Raw genomic sequence first — 27,711 nt, 5'->3', positions numbered from 1 at the left:
CTGGTGGTTTGTTCAGTGTACGGTATCTTGCTTATTGCTGGCAAATGATCAAAATAGCTCTTGATGGCCTGAGATTTTTGGCAGCTGAAAATGGCTCTTGCTCTTGAAAAGGCTATTCTGTCATTAATACCAGAGTGCTTCCAATGCTTATGGAGCTGCTGCTTTAGTTGAAAGCTGGAGTTTAGATGTGGGGACCACCATGCTTTAGAGCGAGGAGTGATAGTGACTGTTTTTGAGGCAGTCTATCGAGCTACTGTAATAATCCATTGAGTTAACAGGTCGACTGCTAGTAGGGCAACGCAGGATTCAAGGACATATGGGATGAGAGATGCTGCTGTAATGCATCTGGAAACATCCAGATATTTTGGACTATAGATTTTTCTTCGTATCACCTGTCCTTTTGAGTTGTAACTTGGGATTGGTGGTTCTAGTTGTATTAGGATTGGGTCATGGTCAGAGTGAAAGTAACCATCTTGAGGAGTCTTGAGTATACAGGCAATACAAGTGAAAATCAGATCCAGTTGGTTTGTACCCCTTGTGGGGGCCTTCGTTTTTTATAGTAAGGTCAGCCACGCCAAGCTGTGAAAGGAGCAATTTTTTCATGTGTTCCAGACATGGCGGGAGGTTGAAATCTCCACAAACGATTTTTGTTGGTGTGGAGGTGGTGAAAAATCCAGTTGGTTACCTCTTGCATTGTTTCTGGTGTAGGATTGGGAGGTATGTAAATGACAATGATTTCAATGGAAATCATGTTCAGCAATATGTAGAGTGCCTCAATCATCTTAGTTACTGGAGAAGCGTTCTCAAGGGCGAGGATGGCTTGACTGTAGAATAGTAATGTTCCTCCTCCCCTCCTTTTATTTCTGGATATAGTAGTACAAGGTGGCCAAAAATTAACTTTACAACTTTCATTTCAAATAATTCCTATAATAAAGACAAAACAATAAATATTTTAACATAAATGCTTTATTTGGACCTGCAATTATCTGTGGAAGAATATAATGCCGGCCAAATGGCTGCCTCTTGCTGCCAAACAAATGCGAGCTCTTTCAAGAGCATTTCTCATAACATTTACACAAATTTCAGGTGATATTTCAACTATTCCTGCTCTGATATTGTTCTTTAGTTGCTCAATCAAATGTTGGCTTGTTGGCATAGACAATGTCCTTTAAGATAACCCCACAGAAAAAAAGTCTGCAGTGGTTAAATCTGGCAGCCAGTCGATGTCACCTCTTGTAGAGATTAATCGGTGTGAAAACATTCTCTTCAAAATTGCGATTGGGGCTCCTGCTGTGTGACATGTAGTGCCATCTTGCTGAAACTACATTTTCCAAACTCAGTTCATCCAATTGCTGTGACAGAAAGTTCTCAATCATGGCACAGTAGTGGTTACCATTCACAGGTACAGTGTTACCCGCAGCGTCTTCGAAGAAGTAAGGTCCAATAACACCTCCTGACCAAATTCCAAACCACACTGTCACTCTGCGAGGATGAAATGGTCACTAATGAATCACTAGTAGATTTTCAGTGCCCCAATGGCAGCTATTTTGTTTGTTAACATAACCACTTAGGTCAAAATGGGCTTTGTCGCTCGTTATGATTTTCTCATAAAAATTTGGATCTACATTAGAGATGAGTAAGATTGAATTACTGTAGTTGCAACACCATTCATGATCTCAAGGCTGAAGTTCTCAAATAAACTGTATCTTATATGGATACATATGCAAATCTTTTTTGATAATATTCTGCAGAGATGACCACGAAATTTCAATTTGTTGGGAATGTCGCCTTGAGGACGCTGTCGGTTCTTCAGCTATGCTTTCACGCACGATTTCAATATTCTCCACTGAGTGTGCACTTCTAACGCAGTCTGACCTTGGTCTTTCTGCCACAGCACCGCTTTCCTTGAAATTAGCCACTAAACGAGCAATTGTGGGCCTGGAAGGCATATTGTTTCTGCCAAGTATTGGACGCAATTCTGAGGGTCAACCGTTACTGACAACTGATTTTCGTAGTATGTTTTAATAATAAGAATGCGTTGTTGAATCTTTAAGCACTCCATAACAAATTTGCCGTGTCTACACTGTCATATTAAAACCAAACCAAAATGGCAGCCGTTATAAGTTGTAAAGTTATTTTTTGGCCACTCTGTAGTAGTATTTGAGGTTTGTTGGCACAAGGGCCTCTTGGGCCTGTTCACGATTTAGTTATTATAATTTCACATTATGATTAAATACATTAATACAAATTTATGCGTTTTAAATACTGAACCAGTTCCTCAAAATTTGCTTTATTACCGAGAATATGTGATAAGGTGGTGAAAGAGGCCTATGCGCTCAGGATTCATTATTAAAAACGAAAATTATAGTTCCTCAGAGCGGTTTAATATAAAAAAGCTTTTGGCTGAGTAGACAGCCTTCTTCAGTTAAATAGAAAAATATTAAATGACAGTTAGAATTGAGATGTGCACTGCCAAACTGGTGTGTGAGGCACGTGGCTAATTGTTCGAGGTTGAAGTTTGTGGCTGTGACGTATGGTGGTGACGTGGCCAGCGTTTGTCTATGGACAGAATTATTGCTTCTGTGATGGGGTTAACTTGACAACCACTGTTCCTGTTCAAAGAGGTATCCGAGCATTTTATGTTTAACGATTCGAACCAGGTGCGCCGTAGGAATCGTTAAACATAAAATGCTCTGATACCTCTGAACAGGAACAGTGGTTGTCAAGTTAACCCCATCACAGAAGCAATAATTCTGTCCATAGACAAACGCTGGCCACGTCACCACCATACGTCACAGCCACAAACTTCAACCTCGAACAATTAGCCACGTGCCTCACACACCTCAATTCTAACTGTCATTTAATATTTTTCTATTTAACTGAAGAAGGCTGTCTACTCAGCCAAAAGCTTTTTGTATATTAAACCGTTCTTTGTATGTATGTTCTAAGTCAGGGGTGGGCAACTTTTTTCGTCAGCGGGCCGAATGAAATTTTCGTATCATGATGCGGGCCGGAATAGATTGAACGATTTAATAAAAAAAACAGAACCTAAAAAAATGTTATATTACTTGAATTACCAAATTATTAATGTATTTTTAAAAAAAAATCTGAATGTCCAATTATCATTGAAAATGCGGCATTCAGCATCAATTTTTCTTTTAAATGGCTCATTTTATGGGCTATAAATTATATTAAATTAAAAATTGTAATAATTAGAAAAGGCATAAAACATCTCGCACCAATATTTTTTTCAATAAAAAGTCAAACCCAAAGGAACTTCGTTCGATCGATGCTACAATAATAATTAGGAAATAACTCTTTGACGCTGCGTAGAATCACTTGGTTACTGTTGTACTGGCCGTGATTCCCGATTGAACCGAATTAAGCCGAACGTTTACGGCGAGTGTAGTCAGGTAAGGATTTTCTATATTTATGCATTTACCGAGGGGGCCGAATTCAACATTGTCGTGGGCCAGATGTGGCCCGCGAGCCGACTGTTGCCCACCCCTGTTCTAAGTATATTAAACCGCTCTGAGGAACTATAATTTTCGTTTTAATAATATGTGATAAGGTTAAAGATTCCTGTAACTTGCATAGGGAGCTAAAGCTGGATTTTCGGACAGATGAAAGTTCAGAAGATTCAATGAGAATGTTTTATTATTAGGGCGAATGGCAAAAGAAACGCTGAGGAGAATTCTCTCCAAGAAGCAAATACAGATGAGCTGGATGCAAATGACCGAAGCTGAGCCATGCCAGAATCACTTCTTGTCATCTGCTCTCCTGAAACTAGATGACAACCATTGTGGCTCTTTTTTAATCTGCAACAGTTTATTATTGATTTGAGTTTGCCAGAGATGAGTTCACTGTTTTCTACATGTTTTTTTTTTTTTTTATAATGGATTTGTAGCCAGTGTAGGGCACTTTCAGTTGAAAGTCCAGAGTCGGGAAGTTTAGAAGCGGCATCTGCATGTTCGTTACGTGGGATACCAACATGGCCAGGGATCCAGCAGAAGGTAACTTTCTGGTTTGATAGTAAAATAACTTAGACCTGATCTCTTCAAGAATTTTTCAATCCATATTATTAATAACATTTCCAGCTTCAATATAGGACTTGAATGCTGTTTTGTGATCACTGTTGATCATTTAACATGTTCTTTTATACGTGCACAGTTCCTTAAAATAGTATTCACTGTTGAAGCAGCGAGACCTAATTCCGTACAATATATGACAAACTTTGTCCTGCTTTGTACTTCTTAATTAATCATCTTTATTTCTAAATCAATTTTGTTTTGTTTCCTAGCACTGCCAGCACTTGAACTTTCAGTTGGTCCCTTTCAATTCACCATTGTAATAAATAAGTAGGAATGAAGAAAAGATTCTGAAAATCTATTATGTTTTTAATATGACTGAAGATTTCAGTGAACGGGGAAAAAAAAAAAAAAAAAAAAAAAAACTCATTTCACCATAATACTGTAATGTTAAAACCCACAGAATTCCAGTTATCGGTATTATCACAAATGCAATAAGATTGAGTTTACTACCCTTTTATAATAGACTACATTAAAAGAAAAGCCCAATAAACCAGAAAGTGCAAATTATTTTTATTGTTTTATGGTAGTGACCTCCAGAAATGTGTTTTAGAAAAATATCACAAAGCTGTTCAAAACTGATTCTTATAATGGAACATATGATAATGATGAAAGTATAGTGAAATTTCCATTATAAAAAATGACCTTTTAGAGAGATAAATAGCTTAGTTATACAGTGAAACTTTCAAATTCCGAAGTCTTGGAATGAATTATGAAAAAAAAAATAAATAAAATAAATAACATTTGGTTCGCATTATATTTTCACGATACCTCCATTTATTCCTATAGGATGCAAAATACGTTTCCATGATTTTTTAAAAATTGCATCGGCTGGCAAAAACTTACGTAAAGTCGAATATTACATATGTCCGGAGCAAAAGAGAAAACAATAGTAGTAATAGAGGCATTTGATGCAAGAAAGTATGAGCTTATGCATCATCAGCCAGAAAAAAAAAAAAAAAAAACCCCTTCCCATTTCACTCACTGGTCACTCCAAATGTTTGTCTAGTTCAGCCTAAAATTTATTTAAGCTATCAACTTCCACAACAACAGATGGAAGTCTGTTCAAGCAATCAACTACCCACTGGCTAAAGGCAAACTTCTGCATATCTATTCAAACTGTCTTTCCTCAATTTGAATTTATGCCTCCAAAAGGTTCGTAATATTAGCAAGTGAAAGAATCCCATCAGAATTCGGCGTGCTCAACCTTCAAGATCTTACACATCTCAAACAGATTACCTCACAGGAGCCTAGTCTCCAGCCACTGCAATTTGCAGAACTTAAGCCTTTCTCGGTAAGAGCACTACTTCATTCCCCTCACCAATCTTGTTGCCCTTCTCTGTACATACTCAAGCAACTCTACATCCTTCCTAAAATGAGACCTCCAAACCTGTATGCATGACGGGGCCTGACCATTGCCTTATACAACGGGATAATCACCTCCTTTTCCCTACTAGCAAAAATTCTGTAGATCATTGATAATACCCACATGACCTGCTCTGACAGCTGGTCTGCATTGCTCAGAAAACTTCACATCTGATTGCACAATCTCTCTCTCAGGTCTTTTTCATTTTCTACCACCTTAAGTAGTACACACATTTAGTACGTTCCTCTGGAGTTACTTCTACCCATATGCAGTACTTTGCATTTGTCAAATGTTAAATTTCAGTTTCCAATTCTCAGCCCATCTGCCCAAATTTTCTAGATTCTGTTACAGTAGCACACTACAATTACCATCATCAACAACCCTGCCAACCTTTGTATAATCTGCAAACTTTGACACTAAGCCGGATATACTTTCATCAATATTATTGATAAATACACTAAACAACAGTGGGCCAAACACCAACCCATGTGGGACTCCATTAATAACATTTTCCAACAAAGAGCAGCATCCATTCATTGCCACTCTGTCTTCTGCCACTCAACCATCCTTTGATCCATTGTGGCAACTTGCCCTTAATGCCATACTGCTCCAATTTGTACAGTACTCTTCCATGTGCAACAGTACCAAAAGCTTTCATAAAATTCAAGTATATATCAAAATTATTTTTTTGCATCTAGCCCCTTTGTAACCACATCGTAGTATCCAATCAAATTTGTCAGACAACACTTTCCCTTAACAAAAACCCATGCTATGTCTGAGTCATTACTGCAGTCTTGTCTAGATGACTCCATTATTTTTCCTGAAATAGAAGTTAAACTAACTGGAATGTAATTTTCCTGTCACCCTTAGACCCCCCCCTTTGTGGATTGGGGATATATTTGCACATCTCCAATTCATTGGAGACTTTCCCTTAGTCCAAGGATGCTCTCATAATTATGGCAAAGGGTTTGCTTAGTTACTTTGCCATCTCCTTTAATATAACTGGATAGATCCCATCAATGCCAGGTGCCTTTCTTATGTTTAACTTCAACAGTTTTTCCTCCACTTTGCTCTCAGTTATTACAAGATCATGAAGCACCCTGTTACAGTTTGATAAACTTTACCATTTTCCTCCGTTAATAACTGATGTACAAGTTAGTGCAATTGCATTATTTCAGTACATAGCCAACTACTTAAGTACTTATATATATATATCTCTCACTCCTCATGTGTGAATGTAGATGCAAAATAGTCATTCAGTTTGTCAGCCACCTCACTAGGTTCATCAACAATTGAACTGTCAATGTCAAGTGGACCAATCTAATTAATCGTCTTCCTTTTAGAGATTATATTAGTAAAGAAGTGCTTGTTGTTGTTCTTAGCATCCTTTGCCAAAGATTTCTTGTAATCTGCCTTTGATTGCTAATCCCCTTGTGACTTGATTACAGACTACCTTAAATCTATCGTAGGCTTCTGTGTCACCTGATAATCTATATGCACTCTGATAATCTATATAAGAATAGGAACAGGTGCACGTATACACCAATGCTAGGAGTTTGGTAAATAAATTTGATGAATTTGAGGTATTGCTCAAAACATAAAAGGCAGATATTGTTGGGATATCAGGGACATGGTGTCACACAGATATAAGGAATGCAGAATGGGAATTTGGGGAGTACAATGTACACAGGAAGGATAGACAGAATAGGAAGGGAGGAGGGGTTATGCTATTAGTTAAGAAACACAAAATCCAAGGAAGTGAAGCCAGTCGACATAGCTGGACAGTGCAGTGCTGAGTCAGTTTGGTGTGACATAAGCATTGGGAGATCAAAATTGAGAGTAGTAGTGTTTTATAGGCCTAATAACTCTGACGGGTATAATAAAAAACTGTACAGGGAAATAGAGTGAGCCAGTAAATCAGTCTTATAATAAGGGATTTTAATTTCACAGATATTGACTGTAATTTGTGGATTGATCACACACACACTGGCAATGCTTTTGTGAATTTATTGGATGATCATTTTCTACATCCGCATGTTTGGGCGGCAAACTAGAGGGAGTAATACTCTTGATCTGATTATCACTAGTGATTCTTCATGCATTAAGAATCTGCAGATAAAGGAACCACTAGGTGGCAGTGATCATAGCATGCTGAAGTGGGATTTACTCAAAGAGGTAACTATCATCAGGGGTAAAGGGAAGGTTTTTTGCTTTCGTAAAGGCAACTACGGTGGTCGCATTACAGTGGTCTGAGACAGTATTTAAATTCTATACAGTTGGACCAACTGATGATGTGACCAACAGCAAATTCAAAATGGGAAGCATTCAAACAATTAATCTTGAAAGCTACTAGGCTTTACATACCAACTAAGAAATACTGTTCAAGGTTTAGGCCTAAATTGATGTCAGATGAACTAATGAGACATATGGCAGAGAAGAAAAATGCATGGGATACATAAATTAATGGGTGACATGGAAGCTTATGATAGATACAAGCTGGTCTGTAACCAAGTTACAAAGGAGATTAGGCAAGGCAGATTATGAGAAATCTTTGGCAAAGGATGCAAAGATTTCTTTATCTATGTAAACTCTAGAAGGAAAAGGGATGAATCAGATTGGTCCACTGGATATTGATGGTTCAACTGTTGATTATCCTGCTCAGGTGGCTAACAAACTAAATGAGTATTTTGCATCTATATTCACACATGAGGAGATATTTAGGGAGAGAAATACCAGAGGTGAACTGAACTCTGGCAGTAAGCTAGATGATTTTGTAATAACCGAGAGGTAAATGGAGGAGAAATTGTTGAAGATAAACATAAAAAAGGAACCCCTGGTGGATGGGATCTATCCAGTTATATTAAAGGAGACAGCAAAAGAAGTAAGCAAACCCTTAGCTGTAATCATGACAGCTTCTTTGGACTCAGAGGAGGTACCCATGGACTGGAGATGTGCAAATGTGACCCCAATTCACAAAGGAGGATCAAAGGGCAACACAACTAATTATAGACCTGTTAGTTTAACTTCTGTTCCAGGAAAATAAATGGAGGCACTGGTAAAAGAAGCAATGCAGGATCATCTAGACAAGACTTCAGTTATAGTTCGCAACACAGCATGGTTTTGTTAAGGGAAAGTCTTGCCTGACCAATTTGATTGGATACTATGATATGGTCACAAAGGAACTGGATGTAGGGAATAACTTTGATATTATATACTTGGATCTTAGAAAGGCTTTTGATACTGTGAGAAATCTTTGACAAAGGATGCAAAGATTTCTTTATCTATGTAAACTCTTGGAAGACACGGAAGACTGCTGAACAAATTGGAGCAATGTGGCATTAGAGGCAAATTGCTGCTATGTATAAAGCGACAGTTGAGTGGGAGAAGACAGAGTGGTAATCAATGGACACTGCTCATCGTGGACTAATGTTATTAGTGGAGTCCTTCGGGGTTCAGTTTTGGATCCATTGTTGTTTTCTGTATTTATAAATAATATTGATGATGGTATATCAAGCGTAATGTCCAATTTTCCAGATGATACGAAGGTTGGCAGGGTTGCTAAAGACACTAATGACAGTATGCTATTGCAACAGGATCTAGAAAAGTTGAACAGATTGGATGAGATGTGGCAAATGAAGTTGAAAATTGACAAACGTAAAGTGCTACATATGGGAAACAGTAACCCCAGAGTAACGTATCAAATATGTGGTACTACACTGACAGTGGTAGAGAACAAAAAGGACTCGGGTTAAATGTGTAGGAAGATATAGTTTTCTGAGCAGTGCAGATGGTTTGCAAGAGTAGCTCATGGTGTCTTGTCAATGGTATATAGGAATTTTTCTAGCAGGGATAAGGAGATGATTATCCCCTTGTATAAGCCAATGGTTAGGTCACACCTCGAGTACTGTATACAGGTCTGGAGGCCTCATTTTAAGAAGGATGTAGAGCTGTTGGAACGAGTATAGAGAAGGGCAACAAGATTAGTGAATGGAACAAAGGGTTGCTCTTATGAAGAAAGGCTTAAGTTTTGCAAATTACAGTGTCTGGAGACTAGGCACCTGCGAGGTGATCTGACTGAGATGTATAAAGCCTTGAATGGTTTGAGCATGCTCAATGCTGATGGGACTCTTTCCCATCAGCATTGAGCAAGATGTAGGATAAATGTGCGGAAGTTTGCCTTTAGCCAGCGAGTAGTTGATTGGTGGAACAGAGTTGCATCTTTTGCTGTGGATGTTGATAGCCTAAATAAATTTAAGGCTGGGCTGGACAGGCATATGAAATGAACGGAGGGGTGAAATGGGAGTGGGTTTATTTTTTTGGCTGATGCTGCCTAAGTTTGCTTACTTGCATTGTATGCCTTGCTAATTGGTGATGTTATCAACAGCAAATTCTAAATGGCAATATTCAAGGAGGCTACTAGGTTTTTCGTACCAACTTTAGATATCAGTTAGTCTGTAATCAAGTCATAAACGAGCATAGGCAAGCTAAGGTAGAGTAGAGGAGTGTCTAGAACAGAATGCAATGAAAAACAGCAAAGACATCATGATTATATTAACGGTAGAAGGAAGGGGTGAATCACATCGGGCCACTTGATGTCTGAGGGTTAACTGTTGATGACCCTTTACAGGTTGCACCCAAATTGAATAGATATTAGTGGAACAGACTTCCATCCTTTGTTGTGGAAGTTGATAGCCTAAATAAATTTAAGGCTGGGCTGGACAGGTATTTGGAACAAATGGAGGGGTGAAATGGGAGTTTTTTTTTTTTGGCTGATGCTGCATAAGCTTGCTTTCTTGCATCGTGTGCCGCTACTAATGTTAATGCAGTTGTGAACTGTGAATATAATGGGTTCGCAGTTTTTTTTGACTTTCTACCGGGTAAATTTGATCGGTCACGGAAATGTCATCTGCAGCTTCCCACGCTCGTACTACTAGTATTGTGATTAGAGTGTGTGACGTATTTTTTGTGACTGGTATGATATCGAGTCAGGAGTGGATCTGGGGGGGGGGGGGATGGACAGATGTGGCTTATTACACCCTTAACCATGCGTATAAGTGAATGTGTAAAACGTTCCTAGATGTATCTAAAAAAAAAACCACTTAAAAATCTGGTCGTCATGCCTCGCCTTTCTATGATAACTGGATATGACAGTGTCTGGAGTTCTAACTTTTTATAATTTTTGAATAGTATGACGTCGCAATCATGCCTCCTGAAGTTACTACTGCAGTAAGTATGATTGCAACAATACAAACAGTTTAACAATTTATTTTTGTCTTGCATTTTTGTTACATTCCATTGTTAGGTTCCTCTAACAGTTGCGTATGTCGCTTCAAGATTGGTACATCAATCGGTGCTATTTTACAAAGATATTTAGATACGTTGCACTCGCAAGTATACATCTTTTACTTAAATTATCATAAATGCATTGTATCTAGTCTTCCAGAAATTATGAAATTCTGTGAATGATCAATAAAATATTTAAAATAAAAAGCTCTTTTATTTCGTAATCGATATATACAAATCAAAGTACCTAAAAGAAACACGAAGGATGTTTCGCATAAACCATCTACTGCGCGTGCTCGGAACATGCGCAGCTTTTTTTTCCTTCTTTATTTTAACAATTAGGGAAATATAATGGATACATTTTTTTCATGATCAAATTTTAATATTACGAATAAAAATAACAAAATATTTCCCATATCGCACATAACATAAAAACGGCCACAAAATCATTCCACAATATAAAAACAAATACTGTATTACTTAAAAATACAAACTTTCTAGAAAAAGTACACAAAAAAAAAAAACACCACAGATTACATGAAAAAAAATTATTTCCCAAATACAAATATTAAAGAAAAATTTATTCTAAAAATTGCCATATAGAATTTACTTCTTTATTAATATTTGTTGTTGATCTGCTTTGCTCAATGGCTGAGCGATGATTACAGAGGAATGATTTGACGTAACAATCCGGATCAAATTGAAACAATGATTTTCCATTGAGATGTATGGTCATCATAATCTGCAACGTGTTTTTAACTGTCACAATACAGGAACTCCTTGACTTATGTAAGGGTTGCATTTCGTGGAATGCTACGTAAGTCGGGGAATTTTCCCCATTCTTGTGCAGCATTCACAATTGTGCTTGCTGAATTGATTGAATCAAAAACGAAATGTTCAAAGAACATGTAAATAGAATTATTTTTTTGTGTGTATTCAATTTTTTATCTCGTGCACAGGAAAAATTACAAAAGCATGCAATTTAAAAAATTTCAAAATTATAAAATTACAAAAAAGAGAGGAGACAGACATAACGTTAGTATGTTTTACCTCTCGAGCATTGTTGCCAGAATTGACGTCTTCAGCTAATAAGTATGCTGCTGTGGAGGGATCGGCTGCTCAACCTTACAAAAAAACATTAATGGATGACTGGATGGTGGCTTTTTTTCTTTTCATTGTAGATTTCTTTGTAGCAAGCAAGCATATCATTCACCCCTCTGTTAACTTTTAAGAATTGTTCGCTGTCAGGATCCATCTTCTCAAACGTCGCCATTGCAATTTCATGAAATTGTCATTGCCATCTCTCTTGTGATGAAGCTTTTGGGCTCTTCATTTGGTTCACTTTTAGCTTTGTCAGCATTTACTTTTTTCATTATTGCTGCTTGTAGTCAATATGTTATTCGTTAGATAATTCCTTCTCTTCTTCCTATATTAACTCCTCCCTGTCTTTGGCATCAACCTCTAGCTGAAGTAGCTCTGCAACCTTTACAATCTTATCTGTAACCTCCTCATATGATTCATCTTTTTCAAAGCCTTTGAAGCCTTTTACATGTCGTGGGCATATATTTTCTTTCGTGCGCCATTTAAACAACTTTTATTAATTTCCACCTAGGCCTTATTAATGTTTAAGATGCCATGGTAAATATTGTAAGATTTCCAAAAGGGTCTTAGCGTAAAATTTTTCTCATCTTCTATTGCAGATTTTGTGTGTAAATAGTATGCTTTTAAATTTGAAATAACACCCTGATCCATACATTGGATGAGAGAAGTCTTGTTTGGTGGTAGAAATATGACTCTTACGTTCGAATTGAAATCAAAGATGCATATGATGTCCAGGAAAATTATCTAATAGAAGCAAAATTGTGAAAGGAACGTAGTTGTCTTTGCAAGATTTTTCAACTTTGGGAATGAAGCAGCATTTAAACGGGTGCTTCTCAAAGTGGGCAATATCGCCCCCTGTGGGCATTAGGCATGAAAGGGGGCGATTTTTAAAGACAGGGAAATTCCACTTACATTAAAAATGTACTTGCATGTGCAACGGATGAAGCACCATCAATGATAAGCCATAAAACCGTTACAAGGGTTTTATGGCTTATTTAAAAAATGCTGTGCCAAATATTATTACTGTTCATTGTGTCATTCACCGTCAGCATTTAGTTGCAAAAAAAACTTGGTGATCAACTGCACAGTTCTCTACAAACTGTTATTACTGCTATAAACAAAATTAAAGCACATTCTTTGAATGATTGTATATTTCGAAAGCTTTGTGATCAAAACAGTGAAGATTTTCAACAACTGCTACTTCACTCAGAGGTTCGGTGGCTGTCAAAAGGCAACTGTCTCAACAGATTTTATGAACTCTTTGATACTGTTATTGAGTTTTTTGACGACCTTAGTAATGACCTCAAGAAAATGAAAACTGATATTGCTTATCTTGCAGATTTATTTACTAGATTCAACTCAATGAACCATTTACAAGGACAAGATGTAACTCTTATTAAGGCAAAAACTCAAATTTCAGCATTTATTTTAAAATTAAAGCTTTTTATAGGACAATGTGAATTGTATCAATTTCCAAATCTGTAGGAAATAGAGAAAAAAGAAAAAAATAGCTGATGAAACTAACTTTTTGTAATCATCTAGAAATGTTGCACAGAGATAAGCAGGAAAGGTTTGAAGATCTCCTTAATTTGAAAATTCCAGATTGGGTTATAAATCCTTTTTTAAATAATGACGATGGTGAACGTTTTGTAGAAATGATTGAGTTACAAAATGAAGTTGAACTGAAGGCAAAATTTCAAAATTCATATCAGGAATTTTGGTTACAAAAGAAAATCCCTGACCATTATCCTGCATTGTGGGGAATCGTAAAAAAAAAAAAATACTTATTTCTTTTCCATCATATCTAGTCTAAACCAGTTTCATTGCTGTATCTCAATTGCTGATAAAACAAAGAAATTGTCTGGATGTTGTTAAACGTGGCGATTTACGACTTCTACTTACAGATAATATTGATAAGCTAATAAATCTCCACCAAGTTCATCCATCGCATTAAATATTAAAATATAATTAACTATTTCCATTAATATCATGACTTAATTTATGTAATTAATTTTTATGACTTAATTTAAGTGACTATAACTGCCTTTATTTATGTAATTTTTTACGAAGGAATAAAGTGCAATAAATAGTTTTCTTCATAATTCACACACATACGTGGCTGCATTTATGTTTTTGGAGACAAACAGACAAATATTCATTTCAGTTATTTAGCTTCACTTTACATTGGTTGGCTAAAAAAAAGCCCTGGCGAGGGCTTTTTTTTTTAGGGGGGGGGGGTGATCCAAAAAATTGAGCAGCACTGATTTAAGCCAATCCTCAAAGAGATATTGTTATTCATGCTCTCTGGTTCGATCGGAAATGCATGGGTAGGGTGGCTTTACTGATGCCCTTAAATGCACGACGATTTCCAGAATGGTATCAAGCAGTCGTTTTAATCTCTAATCTCCCACCATATTAGCCCCAAGCAAGAGCATGGCCCTATCTTTTGATGTCCTGAAACCTGGCATAGTATTCTCCACTTTGGCAATGTATGTTCGATCCGGCATTTTTTTCAAATACAGAGCAGTCTCGTCAACTTTAAAAATTTGCTGCGTTGAATAGCCGCCTTCAATAATTTTTTTAAACACATCACAATTTCTCTGCAGCTGCAGAATCTGCACTGGTAACATCACCGCATACTTTAACGTTGTGGAAACCAGTGTGATGATTGAACTTATTAAACTACCCGTTGCTTGTCACGAACTTGGATTGGGGTTCGCCGTGCCTATCTTGTCTTTATAAATACTTGTTGCTTTTGCTTGAATAGTTATTCGACTCAGGGGCACTAGCTTCTGAATCTGATTTTCCATCCACATTATTAACAGCTGTTCCATTTTTGATATAGCACCTGAACGCTGTTTTGTGATCACTGTTGTTCTTAAGTGCGTTGATCCTTTGACATGTTCCTTTATACACGCACTGCCCTTTAAAATAGTATTCACCGTTGAAGCAGCGAGACCTTTGCAATAGATGACAAACTTTGTCCTGATTCATAATTTTTAATTAATCATCTTCATTTCTAAATGAATCTTGTTTCTTTTCTTAGCACTCCAGCACTTGCACTTTCCGTTGGTCCCTTTCCCTTCACCATTGTGATAAGTAAATAGGAATGTTTCTGAAAATTTGTTTTTCATATGGTTGAAGATTTCAGTGAAGGAGAACTGATTAAACCATAATATCGTAATGTAAAAACCCACAGAATTCCAGTTATAGGTATTATCACAAATGCAATACAATCGAGTTTACTACCCGTTTATAATTAGATGCACTAACAGAAATGCCCAATAAGCCGGAAAGTGCAAACTGTTTTTATTGTTTTTTGGTCGTGACCTCCAGAAATGTGCTTTAGAAAAATACCACAAAGGCATTCAAAACTGAATCTTAAAACAGGAACATATGATAACGATGAAAGGGTAGTGCAATTTCCATTATAAAAATGACCTTTTGGAGAGATAAATAGATTAGTATTGGAATGAATTAAAAAAAAAAAAAAAAAAAAAAAAAAAATTGTTAGGTTCACATTATGATGTTTGTTAGTTACTTGGTTTTTAGGAGCATTAGCAACTAAGGCCACATTGCTCCGTGAATATGCGGTGGTCATTCCCTGACCTTTCTGCATCCTCCGTATTTGGTGGTGACGGGCTTGAACCCCAGCCTAATCAAGAAGCGTGTGCTATCACATTACGATATTTTCATGATACCTCCATTTATTCCTATGGAATGCAGAATGTTTCCATGAATTTTTTAGGTTTGCACTGGCCAGCAAAAGCTTATGTAAAGTCGAATTCCGTAAGTCGGGGAGTTCCTGTATTATTCATTATGCTGAAAGCTCACTCAGTTTCAGCACTGCTAATTGCAATGGTTTCAAAGATATTTTCTGGCTTTCTTAATTGAAAAGGTAATTTCACTCAATTTTAAAGATAAACTGTCTTCGACAAAATCATTAACTTTTATTTCATATTTTATCAAAAAACTTAAATTTCTTATTCGGTTTTCACTGTCTTGCCACTGAGACAAAAGTTCTTTCATATTCCACGATTTCGGGTAGTTAAATTATGTAAAGAAAATTGCATCGTCATTTTCTTTATATAATTTAAAATCACTCTGTTGCGTTAATAACTTATCCTTTAAGAATTAAACAATGCATTTAATAACTTGTCATGGGGTAATTTTTTTACTTTCGAATTTGATTCCTTCAAATTCTTTCCACTTCAACATGCTCTCAATTTTAGCTTCATAATTTCCTTCAGAATTTTTCAAATTATCAATAACATTGATAGTTCGAATTATTAATTTATATGCTTTTACCATTGTGAGTCTGTAAAGCTTCTGGAAGCTAAGAGAGCTCCTGCAAAATGTCGATCATTAGTGCTAAATGGTTAAGAAATTCCAAATTTAAAAGTTGATTTAATAATCCAGAATATTTAATTTCTAATTCAAAATGTTTGCACAAAGTGGGATAATTCCTCCAACCCTGCAATTTCCGTCAGCAAGCTAAAAGCTGCTCATTGTGCGAACACACGACTGATTTTTAGTTTCCACATCAAGTTCTTTAGCAATCATCCTTAATTTGCGCCAGTTTTTTGGAAATTGGTGATAGTGTTTTTAATTATTATTATTGCCTATTATGTCATATTTTCTACATAGTGAATGGCTCGACAAAGTTTCAAAATGTGCTAACATTTCACCTTTGTAAAGTTTATATAATATCTTAGTTTCCTCAATCCCCCTCTACGTTTCTACTGCCACTAGTTCTTTGAATACAGTGCAAAAATGTTGGAATCACACGGATATTCTACTTCTGTGACCATGTAAACACAGACAGGAGAAATTTATTGGAAGGCATGGATCACTCACTTCTCCGAAAAACATGCCCGTTTGTCAGGGTAAACGGGAACCACACACAGCTTGACCGGATGCTATTATCCTTGTCTGGAATCTTCTTAATCCTCTGACTGGCTATGGAAAGCATACTGACTAGCGCGATTTCTCGGTATGTGATTGCATAGGTTTTATGGACACCACTAACATTGTGAAATGGTAATCCCTTTCACCCTTAATTCCCACTTTCTAATTACCTACATTTCCTGACCATAGTTGTTTCCGCTCTGGATACTCAATTGCATTCAGGATTTCATTTGTAAAATAAATCCTCATCTCAACAATGGGCTCGCAAATTTTCAAAAAAAAAAAAAAAAAAAAACATTGGCCTCTCACGAGCCCATTATAGCTCACCACTGTCTATATGCATCCCACGCATTTTTCTTCTCTGCCACATCCATTTAGGCATCCTTGAACAATATTTCTTAATTGGTATGAAAAGCCTAGTAGTTTCTACGATTAATTGCTTGAATGCTTCCCACTTAGAATTTGCTGTTGGTCCCAGCAAATTATACAGAATTAAACACTATACAGAATTTAAAAAACTGTCCGAGACCTCTGCAGTCACCTTCATGGAAGCAAAAACCCTTCCCTTTACCCTTGATGGTAATTGTGATGTGCTTATACCAAGAAAGATTAGAAATCAGAGTAATCCCTAATACCAATATGTCATCTTGTCTAGAAATCTGAGTGTCACTGAAGATAAGCATAGCAGTAGAAGAATCGTTTTTGCAAGATAAAAGACAGTATAGAGTTCAGGGGCAGGTGGTCCCAAGGGTGCACTGCATCCAGGTGTCAACATTCAATGGGAACCCGAAACTTATACATATGAAGAAAATTTTAAAGGGGGATTGCCAAATTGTGATTGGCAGCTGGGTGCCATATTCTCTAGGAACTCCCCTGACTGAGTTTTAGGAATGAAATCAACTTTGCTCCATTGGAGAATTACCTGGAGATAAGCATTTAAGGATCTGGTGGTAGTGGATATTCAAAAAATTGAAGCTCTTTGTGCAGGGCAATGTTTCTCAAGCTGGAAGGTGGAATGCAATGTGCTTTTATTATCAGAAGACTACAGATAATATTTCCAGTCAATGGAAGAAGGTCATTAATAAACAAGAGGAAAGAGTGGAAGAAAGAACTGACCCTTGGGAAATGCCTGAATAAGAAGAGAAGTCAGAGAGAAAACTAGATATAGAATTAGAACAATTGGCAGACCATAAGATGGAAACTTATTTAGAAGATATGTCAAACATGAACAAAAGCCTTTGAATAGTGCAGAGCAACTGCTCGAGTTTCAAACTTTTCCACTGAAATTTGTCTATAAATGGATAACATAGGCTAGTGTGGAGGGGGGGTTGTTTTTATATCTATTTATTTATTGTGTTTTTATTATATTCCCTATATATATTCTTTGGTGATTGATCAATTAATAAATCTTTAGATTTCAGACCCACCTCTCTTAACTTTGCATTACTCAATTATCTCCCCCTTCCACATTAACACCTGACTTGTGTACTGCACAGAAGATTACAGATGTGGGGGAATAGTAATTTGTATATGTCTCCTCTGGACTGGCTGAGTATTCAGAATGACTCATACTACACTTGATAAAAATATACAATATTGTTTATTCACAGTATATACATTAGAAGAATATAGCATACATCATTAATTGGGTATAATGTTAATTTCTAGCATTATATGTGTGCTAAGATGTAAAGATAATCACAACTCATATACCATGTCTCTTCATGTCTTTCTGCCTTTTCTCCTTTTGGTTCAGGTTACATCTCACAACATTCTCTTGCCTTCTAACAATTAAACTTCCCAACTGGGATCACAGCAGTGAGCATGACACCAATATGTGTATTTTCCTAAGTTTATAAATCCCCACTAAATTCTTTCTTTAATTATCTTTTCCAAATATTACATGTGCATAGAACACTCTTTAGTCTCAACTTAAAACATACCAGTCACGAGTACAATATATCTATATCTACCTTGCTTATTGAACTTATCTTTATTATGAGTTTAAATTTATTCTTATGGACTTTCTCATTCCCTTTATGCTAAACAATATCAATTCATCTATCAACTAATTAAAACATTCCTTAAAGTCCTTTCCTTCTAATCTAGCTTAAAGCTATTATCTAGTACTTACATAACAGCTTATGGATCACTCTTTATACAACCTTTTTCTCAGCTCAGGGGCAGCCACCATCTTCAGCATAGGGCATCGTCAGGCTCCTACTGGAATTAGTCATCGGCTAGGGAACTGCTGCTCATCTACAGGAATTTGCCTTCGTTCAGGAACGAACTCTTCTCTCCATACGACACTGGAATTCCTAGTCGGGGTATTAATGAGTTGCTCTGGCCCACTTTGGGCGTCTGATCAGCTAGACAATACTAGGGTGCATAATAGAATTATGCAGACTCTCCTTATTGCTTTATCAAGAAGCCAGACTATACAGGGTCCGCATCAGTCTCTTTCTCATCTTTCTATACCGAGACTTTGATCCTTTTCACTCAGCTCCAGCATATGTGTTTCTATCTTCCATTGGGTATCTCCTTCACATTTCCACGTTGTGGCTGACCTCTCCCAGGACTTGCCTAATGAATTGTCCTTGTGACCAACTGCTTCAATTCCCACTACCACATTCCAGCGATTCACAATAACTCCCACCTTCTTCGAAACTTTCCTACAACTCCCAAAAAACTCTTCCTTGTGTTGCATCTCCTTTTTGTTCCACAAACCCCTTCTATTCTGGTCCAATCATAGTTCGTTCTTCATCATCTCGTTCATCCTCATTCGCTCTCACCCACTTCCTCCGTTTTCTTGGCCCTTCCCTTCCCTGAGGGAACTTCTGGCTTCTCGAAATTTCTAGAAGCTTCGATGAACTTCTGGATGCCTAGAAATTTCTAGATATCTCCATGTGATCATTCCGATGCACTTACTCCCTTTTAGTTCACTTTTTTCTCTACCGCTCCTTGAAATTATTAAGTGCTCAAGGAGTCTGTGTTTCATCCAGCGGCTAGCCATTTCCACACGGAGTATGCTACATCAAGTGTCCTTTCTCCCTCTTAGTCTTTAAAATTCTTCCTCTCCACAAGGGGGAGTCAGTTCCCTTGTTCTTTTCTTCCAAAGGGTTGCCCACTGTATTTATCGTGACCTGAACTGCCCTTTACGGTGCTCCCATTGTACTTTTCTGCTCTGTCTAGCTACCCCCCCGTTGTTACGATAATCCTCCCCTACTTAACTGTATGGTACAGAGCGATCACAATCTAAGCTGAAAATAGTTCTACGTAAATATTGTTTAATATATCTCCAATATTTTAAATAAAATAAAACATAAGCCAGTAACATGGCAAAAACTGTAGAGCGAAAATTAACATAAAAATTACTGGCTTATGTTTTATTTTATTTAAAATATTGGATGTACTTCAGCTTCATATGGAGGAATCGCATGTTGCTGCCTCTAATGAATGCTTAATTATTTATTTATTCACTTTATTATAATTTAACTTATGTTAATATTTAATATGATTCAATGATAGTATATATATATATATATATATATATATATATATATATATATATATATATTCTTATGTTATAAATTTTATTTCCCTAGGATGAGTGTAAGAATTGGGTTCTTTCACTAGTATATCACCAGTGGACTGACACTGATAGCATCCATACTGGCAATCACTGATCAGATGGAAGGTTTCTAGGCAGTTTAAGAGTTGGCGGTCAATAGACTTCTCTTTCTAAAGTAATGGAGAAATAAGTGCAATGGGACAATAATTGGATGGGATGGATTTTTCACCCATTTTTAGGAACTGGCTGGATATAAAAAAATTCCCATGCAGAAAGGAAAAACACCTGTGGAATTAAAGTCAAAAAAGGCAACACAGAACCAGAGTAAGGCTCAGGACCACAGGTTTCGAGAACTTAATAAGTGGAGAAAAACCAACAAGGCTTGACACTTTTTTGGCATTAAGACTGTTCAATATTCTGACAGAAGCATTCAATGGAGTGTACTGGTAATGACAAGAGGTGGTTTACCAAGTTCATCAATACACAAATTAGAAGAAAAGTAGGTTGCTAGCTGCTCTGCTATATCTTTGGCTGAAATGGCAATAATAGAACCATCCAGTTTGGCCCATTTGTATTCCCACCAGATGTGAGAATAAAGATGGGCAAAAGTTACAGGCAATACCTTTGGCAAGAGACCAGAATGCTTGACTACCATTTGGACAAGAAGAAAGATTTCTATGCTTAGCCTGTTTGAAATGTAGTTTGGACTGATTAATAACTGCTTTACAATTGTTGTGAGTTTTGATGTAGGCAGAAAATGAACCCAGAATTTTGGATATAAGCCAATTACAATATGTAACATTCTTATTTTGCCTTATTGCATTTATTGGAAAACCAAAATTTAGATAAAGGATGAGATTTTAAGATGGAGTGGGAAATAAATGATTTCAGCTCTAGAAAGAATAATTTTACCAACCAGCATGATCCAAGCAAACATTGGCATCACAAAATTTGAAACAGTAATCTGACCAAGGAAAGAAATCTGGCACACATCATCCTATGCTGCATTCTTGTAATGCCAAACAACATGAGGTTGAAAATGGTTCCATTGGAGAAGAGACCATTACCAAGTTGTGAGCTGAGGTGCCTAAAGGACCACTTACCTCGAACGTGTACTTAGCATTGTTTGTGAGAAAAAGGTGAAGTTTGTTGGCTGTGTGATTAGGTTTGTCTGGTATTCTGGTAGGTAAATGAACAATCAGTGGGAGATCATTAGTAATTGCAAAAGTCTCAGTACCTTGACCGGCTACATCTATGTGACTAGAAAACGGAAGCCAGCTGAAGTTGTTAAAATTAAAATCACCAAGGAAAATTACCTCACTGTTAGGAAAGTGGGACCGGAGAAAATCAAATTTCAAAGAAAAGAAGTCATACAGTTCCGAGTGATTATTGTAGTTGGTTGAGCGATAGAGATTTTAAAGCAGAGAAGATCAAAAAGAAGAGATTCCAAATTACTGTCTCTGACAGGGAACATCAGAGAAGACATATGCACAAGTACCACCTTTCAAGCAAAAGGAACCATACAGCAAATAATTAGGACAACTGTGATAAGTAGGGGTGGAATCAAATGGGGGCAAAAATTCAAGTTGAATAAGGATGGTTGCAGGATCAATGTGTGGAAATTTGCCTTCAGCCATGGGGTGGTTCTTTGTTGGAACAAACTTCCATCTCTTGTTGTGGAAGTGGGTTGTGTGAATAAATTCAAAGGAAGAACTAGACAAATTTTTAGAGGGTATGGATTTTTTTTTGGCTGATACTGTTTTTAAGCTTGCTTTCTTGCATCAGTTGGAACTAGAAAGTTCCAAATGATGCAAGAACGGAAGGGTGAGGTTTTTTTTGGCTGATGCTGCATAAGCTTGCTTTCTTGTATCATATGCCTCTACTAATGCTAATTACTACCACCAGAATTAATTTCTGTGAGAAGGCAAGGAAAACAATACAAGCTGAAAACAAATTCTATGGAATGCCCATTCATTATGGACTAATAGTTTAACAGTAGCCACAGGCAGAGGCGAATGTGATTTTTGCACAACTTCTATTAGAATAAGTAGCAACCTGGAGCGAGGGGTGTTCGGGGTTTCAGGGACAGATGGCAGTCATCGTGAAATGCGTGGGTATATGGGATGTGTTAGGGTAACTAGGAATAGGAGCATGTATGCTTGCATATATACCAATGCTAGAAGTATAGTAAATAAATTTGATGAATTTAAAGTGTTGGTCAAGACATCAAAGGCAGATGTTGTTGGGATAGCAGACACGTGGTGTCACACAGATATAAGGAATGCGAACTGGAATGAGTAGTACAATGTGTACAGAAAGGGAGGATGTGCTATGCTGTTAATTAAGAAAAACAAAATCAAAACGAGTGCATCAAGTTGATATAGATGAACAGTGCACTGTTGAGGCAGTTTGGTGTGACATAAGCACTGCGAAAGCAAAAATAAGAGGAGTGTGTTATAGGCCTAATGACTTGAATGAGTAAGATGAACAATTGTACAGAGAAATAGAGTGGGCTAGTAAATCAGAATGTCTTATAATGGGGGATTTTAACTTCCCAGATATTGACTGGAACTTGTGGGTTGGTCATTCACACACTAGTCAGACTTTTGTGGATTTATTGGATGATTGTTTTCTGCAGCAGCATGTTTGAGAGGCAACCAGAGAAAGTAATACTCTTGATCTGGTTATCAGCAGTGATCATTCATGTATTAAGAATTTGCAGATAAAGGAACGACTAAGTGGCAGTGATCACAGTGTACTGATGTGGGATTTACTTAAAGATTTAATTACCATCAGGGGTAAAGGAAAAGGTTATTGCTTCCGTAAAGGCGAGTACAGTGGTCTCAGAAAGTTTTTAAATTCTGTGGGATCAACTGATGATGTTACCAAAAGTAAATTCTAAGTGGGAAGCATTCAAGGAATTAATCGTGGTTGCTACTAGAAGTTTCATACCTATTAAGAAATATTGTTCAAGGTTTAGGCCTAAATGGTTATCAAATGTACTAATGAGACTCTTAACAGAAAAGAAAAATGCATGGGATGCATATAAATTATCAAGTGACTCAGAAGCCTATGGCAAATATAAGTTAGTCTGTAATCAGGTCACAAAGGAGGTCAGGCAGCTTACGAGAAAACCTTGGCAAAAGATTCTAAGAAAAACAGCAAGGATTTCTTTACTTATATAAACTAAAAGGAAGGGGATGAATCTAATTGGTCCACTTGACATCGATGGCTCAACTGTTGATGATCCTGATCAGATAGCAAGCAAACTGAATGAGTATTTTGCATCTACATTCACACATGAGGAATTATTAAGGTTTGAAAATGGCAGAAGGTTATCAAATTGTAGCAGGATACTTAATGATTTTGTAATAACCGAGAGCAAAGTGGAGGAGAAATTGTTGGAGTTAAACATAAGAAAAGCACCTGGTGTGGATGGGATCTATCCAGTCATTAAAGGAGGTGGCAAAGCAACTAAGCAAACCCTTAGCCATAATTATGAGAGTATCCTTGGATTTAGGGAAGTTCCCACGGACTGGAGATGTGCAAATGTGTCCCCAATTCACAAAGGGGGTTCAAAGGGTGAAACGAGTAATTACAGACCAGTTAGTTTAACTTCTGTTCTGGGTAAAATAATGGAGTCACTGGTTAAAGGATCATCTAGACAAGACTGCAGCAATAATTAAGACACAGCATGGGTTTGTTAAGGGAAAGTCTTGTCTGACAAATTTGATAGGATATTATGATGTGGTTACAAAGGAACTGGATGCAAAAAATAATCTTGATATCATATATTTGGATTTCAGGAAAGCTGACGCTTTTGCACATGGAAGACTATTGTACAAATTGGAGCAGAGTGGTATTAAGGGTAAGTTGTTACAATGGATATAAGGATGGTTAAGTGGGAGAAGACAGAGGGTGGTAATCAATGGGTGCTGCTCTTCGTGGACTAATGTTATTAGTGGAATCCCACAGGGTTCGGTGTTGGGTCCACTGTTGTTTTGTATATTTATCAATGATACTGATTAAGGTATATCAGGCTTAATGTCGAAGTTTGCAGATGATACAAAAGTTGGCAGGGTAGTTAATGACAGCAATGGCAGTGTGCTACTGCAACTGGATCTAGATAATTTGGGCAGATGGGCTAAGAAGTGGCAACTGAAGTTTAACCTTGACAAATGCAAAGTACTGCACATGGGTAGAAGTAACCCCCAGAGAAACATACCAACTGCGTGGTACTATACTTAAGGTGGTAGAAAATGAGACCTGGGAATAATTGTGCAGTCAGATATGAAGTTTTCTGAGCAATGCAGACAGGCTGCCAGGGTAGGTCATGGGGTTTTGTCAATGATATATAGGAATTTTGCTAGCAGGGAAAAGGAGGTGATTGTCCCTCTGTATAAGACGATGGTCAGGCCATGCCTTGAGTACAGGTCTGGAGGCCTCATTTTAGGAAGGATGTAGATTTGCTTGGGCGTGTACAGAGAAGAGCAACAAGACTGGTGAAGGGAATGAAGGGATCCTCATAAGTTCTGCAAAAATTGCAGTATCTGGAGACTAACCCAAGCACGGTACTAAGTACTATAGGTTCTAATACCTCTCATGTTTGGGTTCACATAAAAAAAAAAGCACCTGTGCGGTGCCAATATGATTGAGGTGTACAAGGCCTTGAATGGGTTGAGCACGCTGAATTTCACTTGTTCAGATTACGAAACTAAGGGGGCATAAAATCAAATTAAAAGACATTTAGAATAGATATGCGGAAATTTGCCTTTAGCCAGCGGGTGGTTAATTGCTGGAACAAACTTCCATCTGTCGTTGTGGAAGTTGATAGTTTGAATAAATTTAAGGAGGAATTGGACAGGCATTTGGATGGAATGGTGCGTTTTTTTTTTTTTTTTGGCTGATGCTGCATAAGCTCATACACTTGCTTTCTTGCATCACATGCCACTACTACTAAAAAGGGCCACTGTAGCCTAGTGGTCAGGTGTGCGGGTGCATAAGTACACGTGCCTTGAGTGACCGGGGTTCAAGCCCGCGACTGCTGAATACGGTGCAGTTTCTTGTATTCTGTCTATCTTGTTAACTCCTCTGACTGTTTGGTCGTTCCAGAGTATAAACAGAAAATTTATTTTTATTTATTTACTACTACTATTAATGAATACATAAGAACATTATTAATTCCATAGTTTCTTCCTTCACCATTCATTACTGCAAGAATATTTTCTTTATTTACTTTTTTTGAAACAAATACATGGAACACATTAGTAAATTCAAACATATACTTGTCTGCCTTGTGTGAGTCCACAATATGTTAATCACATCTGTAAAAAGGATACTCTGGATAGTTAAGTCAGCTGAATGATTTTTTTTTTTTTTTTTTACAGCTCTAACAGTCAAGTCTAAATTAAAATAAACAAACAAATAAAATATACTAACCTCCACAATTTTAATAAACTTTGGAAATACAGGATTTCGACCAACTGCGATAGCAGGTATGTTTGGCCACACTTCTGGTACGGTCAGTGCTGCAAGTGCCCTACTAGCCTCATCTGGGGTATGATGTTGGGATTTTTCTGCTGGACCAGGAGAAATCTCTGCATCTGAGATTTCATTGTCCGAATACTCCGATTCCTCTGATTCATCATCACGTTTACTACAAAAATGCCTCCTATGAACATAATATAAATGTTGTTGATGTAGTTTTTTCAATTTATGACAATTGGAAGAAGGAAATGACACTGTAATACCAATCCGTCGTAAAAAGTTCACAGACCTAAACTGCATCGTCCGTTTAGGATATTTTCTGTTACATACTTGAACGTATCCGTTAGCAACAAGCTGTCCATATAACCACTGTAAAGAACATGAGGTTGGCGTGAAACGAGACCTAAATGATGAAATAGGTCCGGAGTTGGTTGACTGAAGAAAACAATAATAATGCGAGCTAAAACTAGAAAATAGAGAATAACACCTTGTTAATGCGCACATTTTTTTAAACTGTTACTGTATTCTGCTACAAAATAAAATAAAATAATAATAAATAATATCACCTGTAAAATTTCCCGAAACAGAAATCTAGATACAAACGCGCATACACACCAACCGCAACAATTTATAGCCACGAACAGTACTTCTCGGTGCATCTCGATTAGAACGAGATGATCCCGAACAGGTGCTTGTGCCTTGTGGTGCTTCGGAGTGTGAGGAGGTTGGTGTGGGAAGCTTCCAAAATCGATTTGGGGTGAAGCATAATTACAGTAGTACCCTTTCTTCCATCATTTACCCCTCTTCCCGTTCTCACATTTAAAGGCCTGTGCTTTAGACTGCGGTAGCGTACTGAGACATATGATTCCTTTAATCAAGTCGTTAAACTGATTTTAGTTCTATCCCTGATATGCAAACCAGGGAACAAAGATGGCAGACCATAATAAGGAAGAATTAGAAAGTCGGGCCCGAAGACATTCTCATAGTACTCCAGGAAGCCAGGAAGATGTTCGTGAAGGAAGTATACAAGAGGAATTCGATCCATTTTCCGGGGAAGGTGACCTGATCGAAGAAAATGTGAACATATCCCTCACTGCCCCACCTCAAACTCAGTAAGTGCTCCAGCTTCTCTGACACCATTAGACTTGCTTCCATCCATCAGAATAATATTCAGCCAAACTGGGTAGTGTCATTGACTTCTGCCACTGAATAGTTCGGAAATGTTGAATGAAATTGCTGTAATATAAATGACAATTAAATTTCAAACGAATAGATTTAGCTTGAGAACTTTATACATGTATTCATTAATAAACAAAAACTCTGCTATTGTATTTACCTCACGATTTGTAAATAAGCAGAGTCATGCTTATTATTATTATTTTTAAATCAGCCAGTCGTGCATAGGCGTAAATTTAATCATATAAATTATATCCAAAATGTCATTCATATATCATATGAGTTTTACTGAAAACACAGTGAAATACATTTTCTTTGCCCTGCTGTTTGCTAAAATATCTAAACTCGTGAGCGAAAGTGAAGATGTTTTATTGCTTGTTATACATTTCACTATGCAGATTTAAACCATGTCAATGCCGCTTCCTAGTCAATGAACAGTGGTGCACTTGGCAAGATGCCAAATGTGTTTCTACTTTTGCTAGATAAATATTACATTTTATTAATTATTTTAATAGAACATATGCCTTGTATCATAATTTTCTCACGTTGTTGGTATAATCACATTTTAATATTATTATGGAAAATCTATGTTGTAATAATATTAAATCATTATATCATACTTGTAACTCAACCCTGAACCATTTTAAATGTTTAATGTATGGTATAAAAAAATATATTAAATATAAGATTAATATTTTGGAACATAAATTTATACCCAGTGCTTAGTATCT

General features: G+C 37.0%; 2 protein-coding genes across 3 annotated transcripts in view; one reads left to right on the top strand and one right to left on the bottom strand.

Moving 5' to 3' along the window:
• The window catches only part of LOC150089347 (lon protease homolog, mitochondrial-like), a 441,356-nt gene extending 415,033 nt beyond the window's left edge, over positions 1 to 26,323 (bottom strand). Inside the window, exon 1 of the mRNA XM_090368526.1 lies at positions 25,757 to 26,323. Within this exon, the coding sequence (XP_090224652.1) occupies positions 25,757 to 26,308 (552 nt within the window). The 5' untranslated portion in view covers positions 26,309 to 26,323. The remainder of the gene's footprint in view (positions 1 to 25,756) is intronic.
• Positions 26,324 to 26,520: 197 nt separating this feature from the next.
• vap (RAS p21 protein activator vap) overlaps positions 26,521 to 27,711 on the top strand; it is a 723,705-nt gene continuing 722,514 nt past the window's right edge. For both annotated transcript variants that reach the window (XR_016546661.1, XM_090368525.1), the window contains exon 1: positions 26,521 to 26,916. Coding sequence is in view for 1 of the 2 variants with exons in the window: in XM_090368525.1 (XP_090224651.1) it covers positions 26,735 to 26,916 (182 nt within the window). In the remaining variant the exon portion in view is untranslated. The remainder of the gene's footprint in view (positions 26,917 to 27,711) is intronic.

The sequence above is a fragment of the Mastigoproctus giganteus genome, chromosome 2 (assembly GCF_048544385.1).
Source record: "Mastigoproctus giganteus isolate SK-2022 chromosome 2, ASM4854438v1, whole genome shotgun sequence".
Classification (NCBI taxonomy): domain Eukaryota; kingdom Metazoa; phylum Arthropoda; class Arachnida; order Uropygi; family Thelyphonidae; genus Mastigoproctus; species Mastigoproctus giganteus.
The sequence above is the reverse complement of the archived record's forward strand: the minus strand, read 5'-3'. Positions and strand labels throughout refer to the sequence as shown.